At 32.5% G+C, this 15,153-nt stretch overlaps 1 protein-coding gene across 1 annotated transcript in view; it reads left to right on the forward strand.

The window, feature by feature from the left end:
- The first annotated feature begins 31 nt into the window (after positions 1-31).
- Positions 32-15,153, forward strand: part of LOC129228319 (uncharacterized) — a 47,941-nt gene continuing 32,819 nt past the window's right edge. Inside the window, exons 1-6 of the mRNA XM_054862994.1 lie at positions 32-74; positions 261-445; positions 1,225-1,271; positions 1,719-1,764; positions 1,932-1,974; positions 3,378-5,318. Of these exons, the coding sequence (XP_054718969.1) occupies positions 32-74; positions 261-445; positions 1,225-1,271; positions 1,719-1,764; positions 1,932-1,974; positions 3,378-5,318 (2,305 nt within the window). The remainder of the gene's footprint in view (positions 75-260; positions 446-1,224; positions 1,272-1,718; positions 1,765-1,931; positions 1,975-3,377; positions 5,319-15,153) is intronic.

A 15,153-nucleotide genomic window follows, 5' to 3' on the forward strand; every position in this document is an offset into this window, starting at 1 on the left:
ATTAATAAAAAGTAATTATTAAGTGTCAATTATGAAATTTGCTCTAATGTTATATCCAGTTGCAAAATATATAGGTATTCTGTTATTCTGCAGGTGGAATTTTCCAACATGCACTGACATTCTTCAGCCAAGATTCAAGTTCGCAATCATGCGAACTTGAATTCATTCATTTGCGAACTTGAACAAATTCTGTCAATTATGAAATTTGCTCTAATGTTATATCCAGTTACAAAATATATAGGTATTCTGTTATTCTGCAGGTGGAATTTTCCAACATGCACTGACATTCTTCAGCCAAGATTCAAGTTCGCAATCATGCACTTCGCCTGGACCAAAAGATGGACCAGAAAGTCCAAAGTGTACGAGCGGGTCTCCAAAACAAAAAAGGACGTCAGGAACCATGTTCCAGTTTCCTTTCCGTGAAGGCAGGCCTTCACTTTCTGAGGTACATAATGTTGATTTTATGCAAGTAAAAACTGGTTCGTTACTGTCATCATCATATCAAGTTTGACAAAAATGCATGGAACTTATTCATATTCTAGAAGATTTATTTTTAAATGTTTTATTTACATATCTTAAACAGTTTTTTAATCATTTGTCATGGAATTTTAATGTCTTTAACAAACTGCTTTGAATAAATAATTGGGTGTTTCTTTTTAGCCATAAATAATTATGCAATAGAACAGGAACTAACCAAACTCTAATGATCCAATCTTGGTACTTTTAATATTACTTAATTTTTTTTTGAAAATGAGATTTAAAAAAAAAAAGTCTTTAGTTTTAACAAGGGCAGAAATTTTTTTCACTGAAATATGCTCATTAAATTCCGGATAAGTATTTCCAACTTAGCACTAGATTCAGCATCTAGTATTAATAAGGATTAATTCACCCCAAAGTACCCTTTAAAAAGAAAAAAAGAAAATTTTCAGCTTAAAAAAAAAGAAAGGAAGAAAAATGTGAACTATTGTTATAAATCCCCAAAAATACCTTTTCAATCTTTTCCCAAAGATTGTGTTCTTTTAATGTATTCAACAAAATTTCAGAAACATTTTGATAGTTGAGTTTAAGTATTCACTAGAGTTTTTTTTAACTGTATTTCAGTACTTCTGGGTTCTTGTAAGTAATTTTTACAAATATTTTTAAGTATACTGTAATTTCTCACTACAATCATGTTTTTATGAACAAAAAGTTTTGTATTTAAAAAATGCTCATTTCATTTTTCAGCTTCGAGGGTTGAAGAAAACTGCTAATTCAAGAGTATTCAGTGAGAGGTAAAATTTAAAAATAATCAATATTTTTAATTTAATAATAAACTACTATTTCTTGTCTTGAAATAAATGGATAAAATGTATCAGAACTGATGTAAGAAAAATAAAAATAATAATGATTCAATTTAAATGCAATGATTAACTCCTGCATTATTTTTTGTTTTAACATATCTTTTTTTTTTTAAATTTTCAGCTTAAATTTATGTTATTAATGTCTCACACATAATGTCTCGCGAAGAGAAAACATTTAAAATGTTTTTTTGTTTTTTGAAACTGAAATCTTTAGGATTTATAACTGCATTCATTTAATTCTTCTGCTGTCAATTAATTTGAATGATACATTGATAAAAATGGAGACAAATAAGTTGATAATTCTAACTTATGAACCATTATGACAATGAAAGATTTTATTCATTTTTCAAAGAGTCATTCATTAATATTTTCTTTCAGAGTTGGCAGCAATCAAGTTGAAAAGACAGTTACATCTCCAAAGCAAGTAAGTGAATGAAAAGTATATTTGATATTCTGTGTGTTAGCTCAGCGGTTTTGTTTGTTTTGATTTAAATTTTGTTTCTTTTGTTAAGTTTATTTTGTTATTTCAACACACATAAATATCACTCATGTTTTTTTGTTTATACTTTTGTTCTTTATCTTTATTTTTAGAATCATTCACAGAAACGAACTCAGGCACAATGTAAAAAGCCAGGTAAATTAGCTATGTTCTTATTTGGAAAGCTTTAAAAATTTTGTTTATATATTTAATTTGCATTAAACTTTATCTGATTTTGATTTGTTATTTCATTCTGTTGTTTAAATTTTAATATTTTAAAAATTATTAGATAAGCTACATTTTTTTTCTTTTTCCACACTTTATTTTATCTCTATAGAAACACATTTCTTGAGTATTTTTAAATGCTTGATTTCTATTCATTGCAATCCCCAATGATTCATCGCAAGTCCAAAGTGTTTGTTACTGAAACAAATGGATTAGATTTTAAATACAGCTGGCACATTTCTCTCTCTATATATACAGCACTCAGCTCCATCAACCACCAGTTTTCTAAGAGGCCGATCCCCCCCCCTCCTCTCCTATCAAAGCAATGTTAAATGTCTTCTGTGTGTAACTAGTTAACCCATGTTTGTGACTGGATTTAGCTTTTATCTGAATATTTTCTTGCTTTTTTTCTTGTTGCATATTAAGCAAAGCAGTTGAGTTATTTTTCTGCACAAATGGTGCATTGATAGTGTCATTTGGAACATTCAACAACTATAAATATTAGGATAACATTCCTCTCCCACAAACTTTCTAACAAATCAACATTATCATATCAGATTCAAAGAGCACACAAGTTGTTAAAATCAATGCAATTTCTTCAGAGATAAAAAATATACAACGAAAAGGATCCAAAGTTTTCCCTAACTTTAAAAGAATTAAAGTATTTTTCTTTCAAAAACATGTAATTGTTCTAATGAACATTATAGCAAAATAAAGTAAATTAAAGCACAAACAATTGTATATTAATATAGTATTGTTCATTAATAGTAGTAAAATTTTATTTGAAGATTTTTAAACTACTCAATTTTAAGCACCAAGCATGGATCCAGCTTCTGATTTTGGTACAGTTCATTATTGAAATATGAGTGCACAGATCAAGAGGGGGGGGGGGGAGAGGGAATCATAAATAACTTTTAAGGGACTAGCAGACTGTCAGATGCTCTCTTGTGATTTCTAGAAATACAGTTGTTGGCTACTTTTAGTTGAAGGGTTCATAACCGTCCCCTTGGACCTGTCTATGTGTTCATAAAGACACATAGACCCTCGAAAGAAAATATTTCAAGTACACTATATAAATTTCCAATTCCAAGATAATTTACTTTTTAATTCAGTTATATCAAAACTTTTAGCAATTTTTTAATTTTTGGACACCATTTTTTTTCTGAAAGAAAAAAAGTTTAGAAGAGTACCTCTGTACCTGGGACCCCAAGTTGAATAACACTCAGTGACAGCTGTATATTTACTGTCATAGTAACTGGCAGTCAGAGAATGACATGCGTTTGATTAATCCATTAAACATAATTATTAATGTTTCTTTCATTTTTTTTTTACAGGTGTAGCTGTCAAATCTAACAGAGAGAAATCTGAACCTGCCATACATTCAGAAACTTGGGAATCTAAAGATAGTAGTAAAATTACAGATAGTTACATCCATCCAAAACATATCAACTATGCAAAAATTCCACAATATCCGTATGAAATGCATGAAAGTAAAATAGTTTCTTTGAAGAAAAAGACTAATGGCAATTTTATGCAGAGCAATCCCACCCAAAATCCTCCACAACCCCAAAGGAATAATGTAATGCATTACCAGAGAGCCCGTCAACTAGGAAAGCCACCTTCCCAGGTCGCTTCAACGCTGAGAAATCCCAAGTCCTATCCTGCTGCCTTTTATTCCCCTTCTGGGAGATCCCTGAGCTTCAACAACATAGCCATGTCCTCTGATGATAGCAGTTCTGAAGAAGAGTATGAAATCTATGAAGAGCTCCCACATGAGTTGGCCAATAATACCAGGCAGAATGGACAGATCATGTATCCGGACATGGATCCGAACTTCACGAGACAAGTGGCAGAAGTGTATACTATGCTCAGCCAGAGGCAAAACTTCCTCCAAAGTCAAAGGAACAATGGCTACAGAGGCCCAATCAATGCGACAAATGCAGCCATCATTGATGAGTTGGCTCTTCGTATGTATCATGCTCTACGAATGAACCACATGCAGTCACAGAGGCTAGCTCAAGAAAAGCAGCAGAATCGCCAGTATTATCCAAAGACTAATGTGCCTAATTCAAATAATGTTCCACTGAAAAGTGACTTTTCTTCGGTTCCTGGTAATTTGCCGGAAGAAAATATGCAGAAAATGCACCCTCCACCAAAATATCGGGGACCTTCCGAGCCACATGTCTCTGACAAGAACTTTTCTTCTGATTCAGTCCATGAACACCCCGTAGATTTGCCTCCCTCAGGATATGTTCCACACAGAAATGTCAACCCGGTTTTTAAGTCTGCTACTAGTCAAGAAATACACAATTTGTATACGTCCCAACTCAGCAACAAAAGTGTCTCCTCACATCATGAAAATGAAAAATTGTTGGACTGCATACCTGAAAGTAATGAAAAAGATCATACTTATGAAACAATTCCTTACCAGAAATCAAAATGTGAAACTACCAGTAATTATAAAGATAAATATGAAGAAAAGATTTTTTTGTACCCCGCAGAAAAAGAACTCGAGCGCAAAATACCGTGCAAAGATGACCAATCACTTAGTGATAACCAAGTTCCTGTAGTCAGCAACTTGAGAGAAAATATTTTTTGCCCAATTAAGGAGGGATACCCTTTGAAAAATAAAGCATTCGAACATCTCTCTGCGTTTAAGCCGGTTAAAAGTGATAAAAGCATTGAGAATAGCATTGAAAATCAGGTGGATGACATAACTAATTTCTACAACAAAAATGTGCAATCTGCAATCTCTTCCCTCATGATGAACATTCCGAAGCCGCCGAAAGAGTCGTATACCGGATCCACGACAAAAAGCTCATCGTCCCAAACGGAGTCTCTCTTATGCGACTCAAATGACACTTTCCAGACAGAAATTTCTTACATTGACAATGACGAGTCTTTTATTTCTCAGTTCGGCAACAGTTCTGCCATTGAACCCAATTACTGCAGCAGCAGCAGCTTGAACAGCAGTTCATCTGGAAGCACGATTTCATCCGCGGGTAGTTGCTACTACTATGTGGAGACGCAGATCAAGCCCCAGTTTACGGTCAAGTTTCCTTCTGTGACGTCGGAGAATGGGGAAGATGCCCCCCTCATTGACTTGAGGTCTCCCACCTTGCCCACGATGGGTGTCTCCATGCTGGGAAAGAAGAGGAGTACCAGTAGCAGCGGTAGTGAACAGGGCTCGAATGCTGGTTCTAGAGGGAGTCCCTGTGTTCCTGTGATTACAGACATAGATGCCCTAAAATCTCCGAGAATAGTAACAGATGTTGGTAAGTGGGTTTATGTGATCAAACTGAGCAAATATTGATGTATTTAAAACATACTTAAACAGTATTACAGGGAGATAGGTTTGATGTCCACAGGACTCCCAAGTGGTTCTTTTTTCCCCTAAAAGTTCCTTTTTTAGTTTCAAGTCCCTAAATGTCTGTTTTTTTTTTTCCTGGTCTTCAAAGTCGCGTATTGCATCAATGGTCACAGAACTTCTGTAGGAGTTATTTGACCTACTGGTTCATCTTCTCTGCTGCTTAGAAATTCTTGTAACACACCTTTAAAGAGGCTTCCATTTTTTTCTTCCTCTCCTTTTCATCAAAAACTGTGATCTTCATGATTGTGCATATTTGAAGGACCGTTAAAATTCTCTCCTTAACATTTGTTTCAATGGATCTTGGGAATTTCTCTCTAAAGTATTGGAAAGCCATCTTTGTTTGTAGCTTTTATGAAGTTCTTCATCATTCCAACAGAAAGCGCATGGGTAGAAGCCGAGATGTGTGGCTCTACTAGAGGCTCATTTTAGACATTTCTCCCCCAGAAACTTAAAGTTCTTGAAGCCCATTTCTTTTATGTAGTGAGATTTTCTATCCCAACCAGGGATCTATGTTTAGAAGACGGTCAGTCCGGGGGGGGGGGGGGGGGCATTCTATCTGCCAGTAAAATAGCGCATTAATGAGATTTCACTACCCCAGTTGACTCTTTTTTTTTGTGGTGATTTTTATGTTAAGCAAGAAACACTTCAGAGATAAGTTAATATTTTTGAGCCAGATGCATTTTTGTTGTTGAGTAGGGTTGGGTAGAGTTTGGTTTTGGTGTAATAATAGGTATGTGGTTTGTAACAGATTTATAACATTACTCATGTTATAAATCTGTTAGAAACCACATACCTATTATTTGTAGATTTGCTAAGTATTCATCTCAGATTGTCAATATGCGTAAAAATATAGTTGGGAGTTAGCCCAATTCTTCCTCCCTAAGTAATTCATCTTTTTTATATCCAATGTTAAGTGAGTCAAATAATGGGTATTTAAGCAACATTGAAACAAACTAAAATAACTCTACCAAATTCACGGTTCACACTAGGCAAACATTCAAAGTAGGATTTTTCCCCGTGACCAAAATGTTAAATAGGATTTTGCAACTGCTTGCAAATGGATTTTTGTTCAGTAGAAAATATTTTGGGAGTCTCGCAATCCCATGTTCTAGTACTAACCCTGTGTAAAACTAGTCTCAACACTCCCTAATATCACGTCATGTGCTATGTACTACACATGCATTGACAGTACTAACAGATTGATAAATGCACAAGTTATGTTTGGATTTAGCTGAACTTGTACAGTAAAAAATCCCCATCCATATTAAACCAAACTGTGTTGTGTTGGGGATCCTTTTAGAAGGTTGTGTGCATTACCTCTGGGGCCTATTTCAATAATGATTGAACTGCTTTGCTATAAATGTATGACATTTTTCAAAATTTTCATAGTTTTCAAATTCCAATTTTAATATTTCTCTTCTTTTATTTTTAGAACAAACAATATGATTGGATGAGATGAGTACAAATGAATCAACTACTACTGGGTTTATATAGTCCAACCACAGAGCAGAGTTACAGCAGTAAAAGTTCTATTTTAGTATTTGCATTAAAATTGTAAAGAATATGAGAGGTCGAAGTTTTGTTTTTTTTGAAGTACCTATGAAGTTTTCCATTTAATTTTATCATAAAAATATTGTAAAAAGTTAACTTCTTGATCAGTTTACTTTCATAATACTAATGCAGTTCCTTTGGAGATTTCTGTTGTGTAATAAAATGACAAATAACAGTTATATAGCTTTTTATGATTGGATGTAAGATGTCATTCTAACAGTGCAAGCCTGTTGTTGATGCCCGATTAATCTTAATGAGAGAGCTATTCGAAATATTCAACAGTTTATATTACTGTCTAGTGGTAGGGTTTACTGTGATTTCAATACTAAGAGAAAATCTTTTCACCTGACGTAATTTTAACTGTTTTTATTCAACAAACTTGTACTTCAAATGTGATAGCAATGCAGAAATGTGCAAAATTTATTATTTTATTTTATCTCCATGGAAATTTTGTAAATTTGACAGAGCTGACTAGAGAATCTGCTATGTTTCATTTAGTTTTTACTTTAAAAAAAAAGTTAATTTTTTTTCCAGGGAATTATAAATTACAGAATTAAAGCTTGAAATAAATAGGTCATTGAAGCTTAATAATTAACATAAAAAGAAGAAAAATCTTGATTTCTGTTTTTTTTTTTTTTTGAAATAATTCAAGTGTAAGAAATTAATTTTATTTCATTGAATGCACAGGAAAATTTTAAAATATAATGTAGTTTTTGCTGTACAGAAAGAGGCGCAGGTGAAAACTGAACTGAAAAACTCTATCAGTATACTCAGACTGTAAGATTTTGATCAACTTTTCCCCCAGGTAGTTCATGTCCATTATAAGAAGAAAGAAAATGGTGCTATCATTGTAACTACCTCGGAATTAATCATAAAACAGCCGAGTTATCAATTTTTAGTTTAATTAACATTATTGATTATTTATTATAGTATTCCAGAATTTAATAAAGCAGTACGTACCTGAATTGTAAAAATCCTTACCTCAAAGCAACAGTGGGATATCTTACTGCTGTTTTTAGGCTTAGATATCGTACCGTTGCTTTGAGGCAATAAAATATGGTTGGGTTCAATTAAACTTTAAAACAAAAGTCTTTGTTACCTATGTGTAAACATAGTTGGAGCATTCTCTTGTGTGAGCTTAAAGCAAGAATTAACCTAAATCTGTACTTTTTCAGACTGTTCATACACTTTAATTGAAAAGCATGTTCATTTAAATTCAAAAATGAGATTGAAATCGGTCGTGTAAAATTTTACCAAAAACAAAACTGCGTAAATTGTTACTATGTTAACTGTTCCAGTTATACACATTTTTATAAAACAAGTGTTGGCTCAAATCATATGCAATTATGAATTTCAACATATCAAATGTTCTGAATTCAAACATTTTTTCCAATGTGATACAAAAATTGAAAAAAAAATAGTATTTTTGTATGAAAATATTAATGATTCATATTCCATGGTAATCAATTTTACAACCCTCGGATTGAGTTCTTTTGAATGGATTCTTTTTGATAATCATTAAAACTTTTTGATATTAATGAATTCGCTCTAAAGTCAAGTCTATAATCTGCAACAAAAATCGTTTTTTTCCTTTTTTGTAAAACTTACACATCATTAATAATATTTTTAAAGTTCTTAAAGTATTGTTCTTTTTTTCATTGCCCTTTAATCTTGTTCTTCGTCATGGTTTAACTTTAAAATATGACTTTATATTTTTACTAGAGGTACCCCGCACAGCTTTGCCCGTAATAGAAAAATTAAAAGGTCTTTTGGCTTGCTTGTATATTTACAAAAAATGTATGGTGAATTTTTCTCGCCAATTGGCTTGTGCCCATGTTACGGTTCCACGTTATGATAATTTCGTAATTTACTCGTCCATCTTATGATATTTTTGTTTCTTAAAAATTGGAATAGAAAAAGAACCACATCGAATTTTCGAAAAATCGCTTCAAGGTGCACACCCCCATGCTACAAAACTAACTTTGTGCCAAATTTCATGAAAATCGGACCGAACGGTCTAGGCACTATGCGCGTCACAGACATTCTACAGACATCCTCCAGATAGAGAGACTTTCAGCTTTATTATTAGTAAAGTTAAAAAGGTATTTTAAAAATTAAAATACAAAGACTTTCCTCATTTAAAAATGCATTTTCTTCAACAGTTGGCTAAGAAATATTGAAGTGTGTTAGGTTGTGGAAGTTTCTCTTCAACTTAACCAAACTTTTAGTAGTTCAGATAGTATTTATGTGCTATATAATTCTTCTTTCTACATTTATTTATTTAGTTTTATTTTCTGTTAATTTTGTTGCATTTTGCATAAGGTTGTAGCGATTTCAAAACTATTTTAAATTTGTTTAAAATTTGAATATTGAATCATAACTGAAATTAAATTGTATCAATCCAGCAGTATTACATGCATAAGAACATTTATTGTCCAATGAGTTAGGTATAGGAAGGGTTTGCGCTCACTGTCATGCCAAATGCAGTTTCATAACTAACCTCCCCCCTCCCCCTTGGACAATAAGTAATGATTTTAGTTTAGTGTTTTAAATGCTTTTTGACAATGTCCTTAAAAATTGTGCCTTACGTTACAAGCTCTTACGTTTTCTGATGCTTTTTTTTGTGAAGTATCGTTATACAATTCATAAAAATATTTTATCATGAGTTTAGATGTAACGAATACAGTGTAGATTTTATGAGATTACACACGTAATCATGTATGCATGACATACATAATCAAAAGTGTTTCAGGTACCATTATTTTAAAATTGATTTGCTAGTAGTTGATTTTTGTTAGGATTCTGGAGAATTCTTTACTTTTTGAAGTTCCTTTATGAAAGCACTATTTGCTTGTGTTGGCGATTTTTTTTCACCCTATGCATGCAGTAATTTTTCTCAAAATTCGTTATAAAAATAAAGTTTGTTTCACAATCGAGCTTTTTTAAAGATTTTTGAAGAAGTTACGCTTTAAACAGTTTGTTGACTTCAGGTGTAGACTTCAAGAAATCACACATTGCGAGGAAAGCCCCAGATTCATCTATTTGCGGCCAGATGTTACATTCATAACTTCTCCCTCTCCCCTTTCAATTTATGTACTCATCTGTACTAATAATAAAGCTGAATGTCTCATCTCTGTCTGGATATCTGGATATATCTCTGCCTAGATGTCTGTGATGCGCATAGTGCCTAGACCGTTCGACCGATTTTCATGAAATTCGGCACAAAGTTAGTTTGCAGCATGGAGGTGTGCACTTCGAAAGCGATTTTTTCGAAAATTCGATTTTGTTCTTTTCCTATTCCAATTTTAAAAACATTTTCCCGAGCAAAATTATCATGAGATGGAAGAGTAAATTCCCAAGTTATCATAACGTGGAACCGTAACATAGGCAAGCCAATTGGCGAGAAATTCACCATACATTATTTGTAAATATACAGGCGAACCAAAAGACCTTTTAATTTTCTACTACAGGCAAAGCCGTGCGGGTGCCACTAGTCTTTACATAAAACTTGCAGAGGTCGAAGTGGTCCCTATATATCCTATATTTCCTATATTTTCAAAAAAAGCATGAAAATCGTCCTATATTTCCTATATTCCTGTTTTTTATCCAATTTATTTCTTTAAAACAACAGTAAATAAAACTATCTGACTTCGGATTTTTCGTCGAAAGTACGTGTGCAAACGAATTTCAAATTAAAAAAACGCAACTCACTAAATCCTGCTACAGGCATCTTCTCTCATTGGCTACAGCAATATGACGTCACTGTAGTGGGTGGGGTTTCGAGAATGAATTCTGAAGTTGGTTTTAGAATTTTGCGTTTGGGCAACAGCAGTTTGTTTTGTTTTCCAGCGTGGATTTTCGGTTTTTGTTTTCGCAGGTATATTTGTGTTTAGTGCATTTTCTGATCGGAATGTTCTAATAGTCTTTTTGCAATTTTTTTCTTTTTGTGAAATTTTTATAGCACAAAATATCCTATGTTTGTGCTACAAAGCATTGGTTATTTCCTGTTAGTTCTCAACACAAAGAGGGGTTTTTATTTATTTATATAAGCTATGTTTGTGACACTTCTATCCCTGAAAAAATTGTGAGTTGCTGTGTTAATTATCAATAAATTTCACTTTGTTCTTTTTTTTTGTCTACGAAGTACACTTTTTTCAAAAATTATTCTTTGAACTACAGGAAAGTCATTTCAGGTGTAAGTTATAATTTTGTTTGAGGGTTTTTTTTTAAATAAAATCATTGATGAGAATAAATAAATAATATATATGTATTATATCTTTTTTCATAGCGAAACTATTCATATAATGTGTCCTATATTTGTCCTATATTTTTTGTGGAAAATGTCCTATATGTGACAAGTCGATCACTTCTACCCCTGAACTTGATTTTTTTTTTTATAAGGGAGGGAGGGTGTGTAGAGGGAGGGTGGATTACCACCTCAGGCGACACCCATCCTAGGAATGCCACAGAATAATGGCTCCTCCAAATTTGGAAGCTGGATTTGCACTTGTTTCCTGTACCAATTGGGTAAGCAGATGCTGCATTTAGAAATTTAAACTCATGCTATCTCTTTTAAGCATAAATGCAAACAGTGGCGTAGCTAGACCCGACTTTCGGGGGGGGGGGTTACTTCTTTTTATATATATATATATATATATATATATATATATATATATATATATATATATATATATATTATATATATAATATATATATATATATATATATATATATATATATATATATATATATATATATATATATAATATATATTATATATATATATATATATATATATATTATATATATATATTATAATATATATATATATATATATATATATATATATATATATATATATAATATATATATATATAATATATATAATATATATATTATAATATATATATATATATATATATATATATATAGTATATATATATATATATATATATATATATATATGTATAATCGCTTGGGAATTTTTTCCTTTCTCTTCTTTTTTTTTCTTTCACTTCTCTCTTCTTTTTTCTCTTTTTTTTTGAGACTAACTTTTCGGGGGGGGGGTGTTTGTCCCCAAACCCCCCCCCCTAGCTACGCCCCTGAATGCAAAATGCTGCTCTTAAACACTGCATAGTTTTTTTTTTTTTTTTTTTTTTCATGGCCATTGGTATCATTCTTTGAACGTGGCCTAGGCTCGATTAATTTTAGAGTCTATTTTATTTATTTATTTTATTAATACATAAAGTCTACTGTTTCAACCAAGATCTCAACTGAGGGTATGTAAAATTGAGAACAGCTGTGGTGGTTGAAATTTTAAATGGAAACGATTGCTTGCTGATGACATATGAATGTGATGTTGAATGCATTTATAGATATTTAACAATACTGATCTGAATCGTAAAACATATCAATACTATGCATCTCGTATAGCTATTTTATGATAGCAAATCTCGTTGCAAATCGTCGATGGTCGAACGGTTTCGACTCTCCGAAAACATATCCGAGAGAAACGAACATATCGTAAAGAAATATCGTGAGCTTGTGTATTACGCACTTTTATCCCCTTTTTAAGATAAGTGCTCAATTTTTCAATCTATATGTGTAAATGTTTTAAAAATATTTTAGAGATGTTAATAATTGAAACACTTACTCGGATGTTTTTGTCCCGTGTTATATTTCTCTTGTCTGTACAGAAGAGTGCAGTTATATTGCTCTTAAAACTTGTATTTAATGTATGTATATTTTGTTATGCAGTTTCAGAAGTACTGATGTAAATCATTCTCGGTAAATGTTCTCGAAATAGTCTAGAAAAATTGTTTCCGCTAAATGTGATTTAGCCTTAAGAAAGTTTGTTTATATGTGGGTTATTGTTAAGTGTTTTCGCCTATATTTACGAAAAGAAGTAATCCGCTTTGAAGACAATACAAAGAATTTTAATGATGTCTTTAATGTATCTTCGTGCTGTATATAAACAGAAAACAAATTAAATTTTAAGCCAGTGGCGTAGCTAGACCCGACTTTCGGGGGGGGGGGGGGGTTACTTCTTATATATATATAAATATATATATATATATATATATATATATATATATATATATATATACATATATAATATATATATGTATGTATAATCGCTTGGAATTTTTCCCTTTTCTTCTTTTTTTTTCTTTCTCTTCTCTCTTCTTTTTCTCTTTTTTTTGAGACTAACTTTTCGGGGGGGGGTTTTTGTCCCCAAACCCCCCCCCTTAGCTACGCCCCTGTTTTAAGCACTAACACTGCTTTATAGCCAGCTCAATTGAAAGTGGCATAAACCAGTCTAGCAAAAATTTGGTTAAATAAAGGGTCATGTATATGAAATAGATAAAATTGTTGGTAGGGTGCATTTTTAATTAAATTATATCAACCCTTAGTGCTCAAATATGCAGAGCAGTCTCAGCAACATGAATCTCAATGGACTCGCATGTGGGACCCAGACCAACACCAACTTTTACTCATTCTCATTTGAACATCTGGGCTCTCATTTCCATTTTTCAAATCCTGAAGTGTCTTGACATTTATTGACAAGCAATATAATGAATAAAAGTTCAATGATCCAGTTAAAGTAATTAATTAGCTTAGAGTAGAAGAAAACTGAGTGAAAATATTTGAAGTTGTGTTTTATTTGCAGCACATTTTTTGCATAACATGTAGTTATACACATAAATGTGATAGGGAGATGCATAAATCCCAGATTTCCATTTTTAAGATCATGATCTGGAAGTTTTAGAGTGTCCACAATTTTTAGGGTCCAGCCTGATCATTTTAAATTTGAAACTAATCTTTTCCCTCCAAAAAAAAAAAAAAAAAATACAAAGTGCTACTTTACTTTCTTTCTTCTAACCAGATCTTTTACTTAAAACATAAAGTAGTGGTCCGGTTAAAGGAGTCTACTGTATCATGATTGTAATACAAGGTTTAAATTTCTGTTATCCTATAAATCATGCTTAAACATTCCAGAAATCCTATGTTTTCTGGGAATCAAATGATTGAAAAAAAAAATCCTGTTTAAAAATAAACCATTTTTAATAGCAGGTATTTGTTAAAAAGGAATCCTTTGAAACATAGGAGGGTTCAAAAAATAGTTAAGAAACTGTTCTAGATTATTCAATAAATGTAAGCCATTACCTATGTAATGCATGTGCAATTGAACTACAACAACAACCTGGTATGGTACATTTTTGAAATGAAATTTTTGCAAAGGTTCACTTCTAAGACCTCTTCAATGCAGAGGAAAATGGAGTTGTGTGACACAAACAGGAAAAACCAAATTACGTATCAAGAGAGATACTTTCTGCCCAAGAAAATTGTCTCTATTTTATCTTTATTTTCTTGTAAAAAAGTAAAGGAAGCACTTCTTTCACTTTTTTTAAACATGTATGCATATATTGAGAAGTTGTAATTTTATATTTTGGAAAACGTACCTGAATATTTTACAGTAAGTTACCGCCCTAAGCCAGGACTAAGGCAGAAATACATAAAATGCACTGCCAGCTCAGTTATTCCATCCTAGAACTGCAGTTTCGTGCTTTTCAGCACTCATCAGCCCGGAATAGGCAGTAACTGAGCTGGAGGCTGAAAACCTCTTAGGGAGCCAAGAGAGCCAGTAAAATACCATGCTTTGCAATCAATCTTTCAGTTGAACCGCACCATTGCTGCGATCACTCGTCTTGTGTTCTAATTCTACATTAGCTACCAGTTTGTTTGGCTCTCTTTGCTCCCTTAACAGGTTTTTCGCCTCCAGCTCAATTACTGCCTATTGCGGGCTGATGAGTGCTATAAAGCACGAAACTGCAGTCCTCGGATGGAATAACTAAGCTGGCAGTGTATTTTATGTGCACCTGAATATGTATAATATTTCAGAGCAAAATAAGGTTCAATGCACTTTTTTTAAGTACAGTATGTGAGCTTTATGTGTATTTTCAAACTTTTTGTACACATTGGGCTCAGTAGTGTGCGGATCAATATTTTTTAGGGGACTGGCAGTGTATTTTATGTGCACCTGAATATGTATAATATTTCAGAGCAAAATAAGGTTCAATGCACTTTTTTTTAAGTACAGTATGTGAGCTTTATGTGTATTTTCAAACTTTTTGTACACATTGGGCCCAGTAGTGTGCGGATCAATATTTTTTAGGGGACTGGCAGTG

The sequence above is a fragment of the Uloborus diversus genome, chromosome 8 (genome assembly GCF_026930045.1).
Source record: "Uloborus diversus isolate 005 chromosome 8, Udiv.v.3.1, whole genome shotgun sequence".
NCBI lineage: Eukaryota > Metazoa > Arthropoda > Arachnida > Araneae > Uloboridae > Uloborus > Uloborus diversus.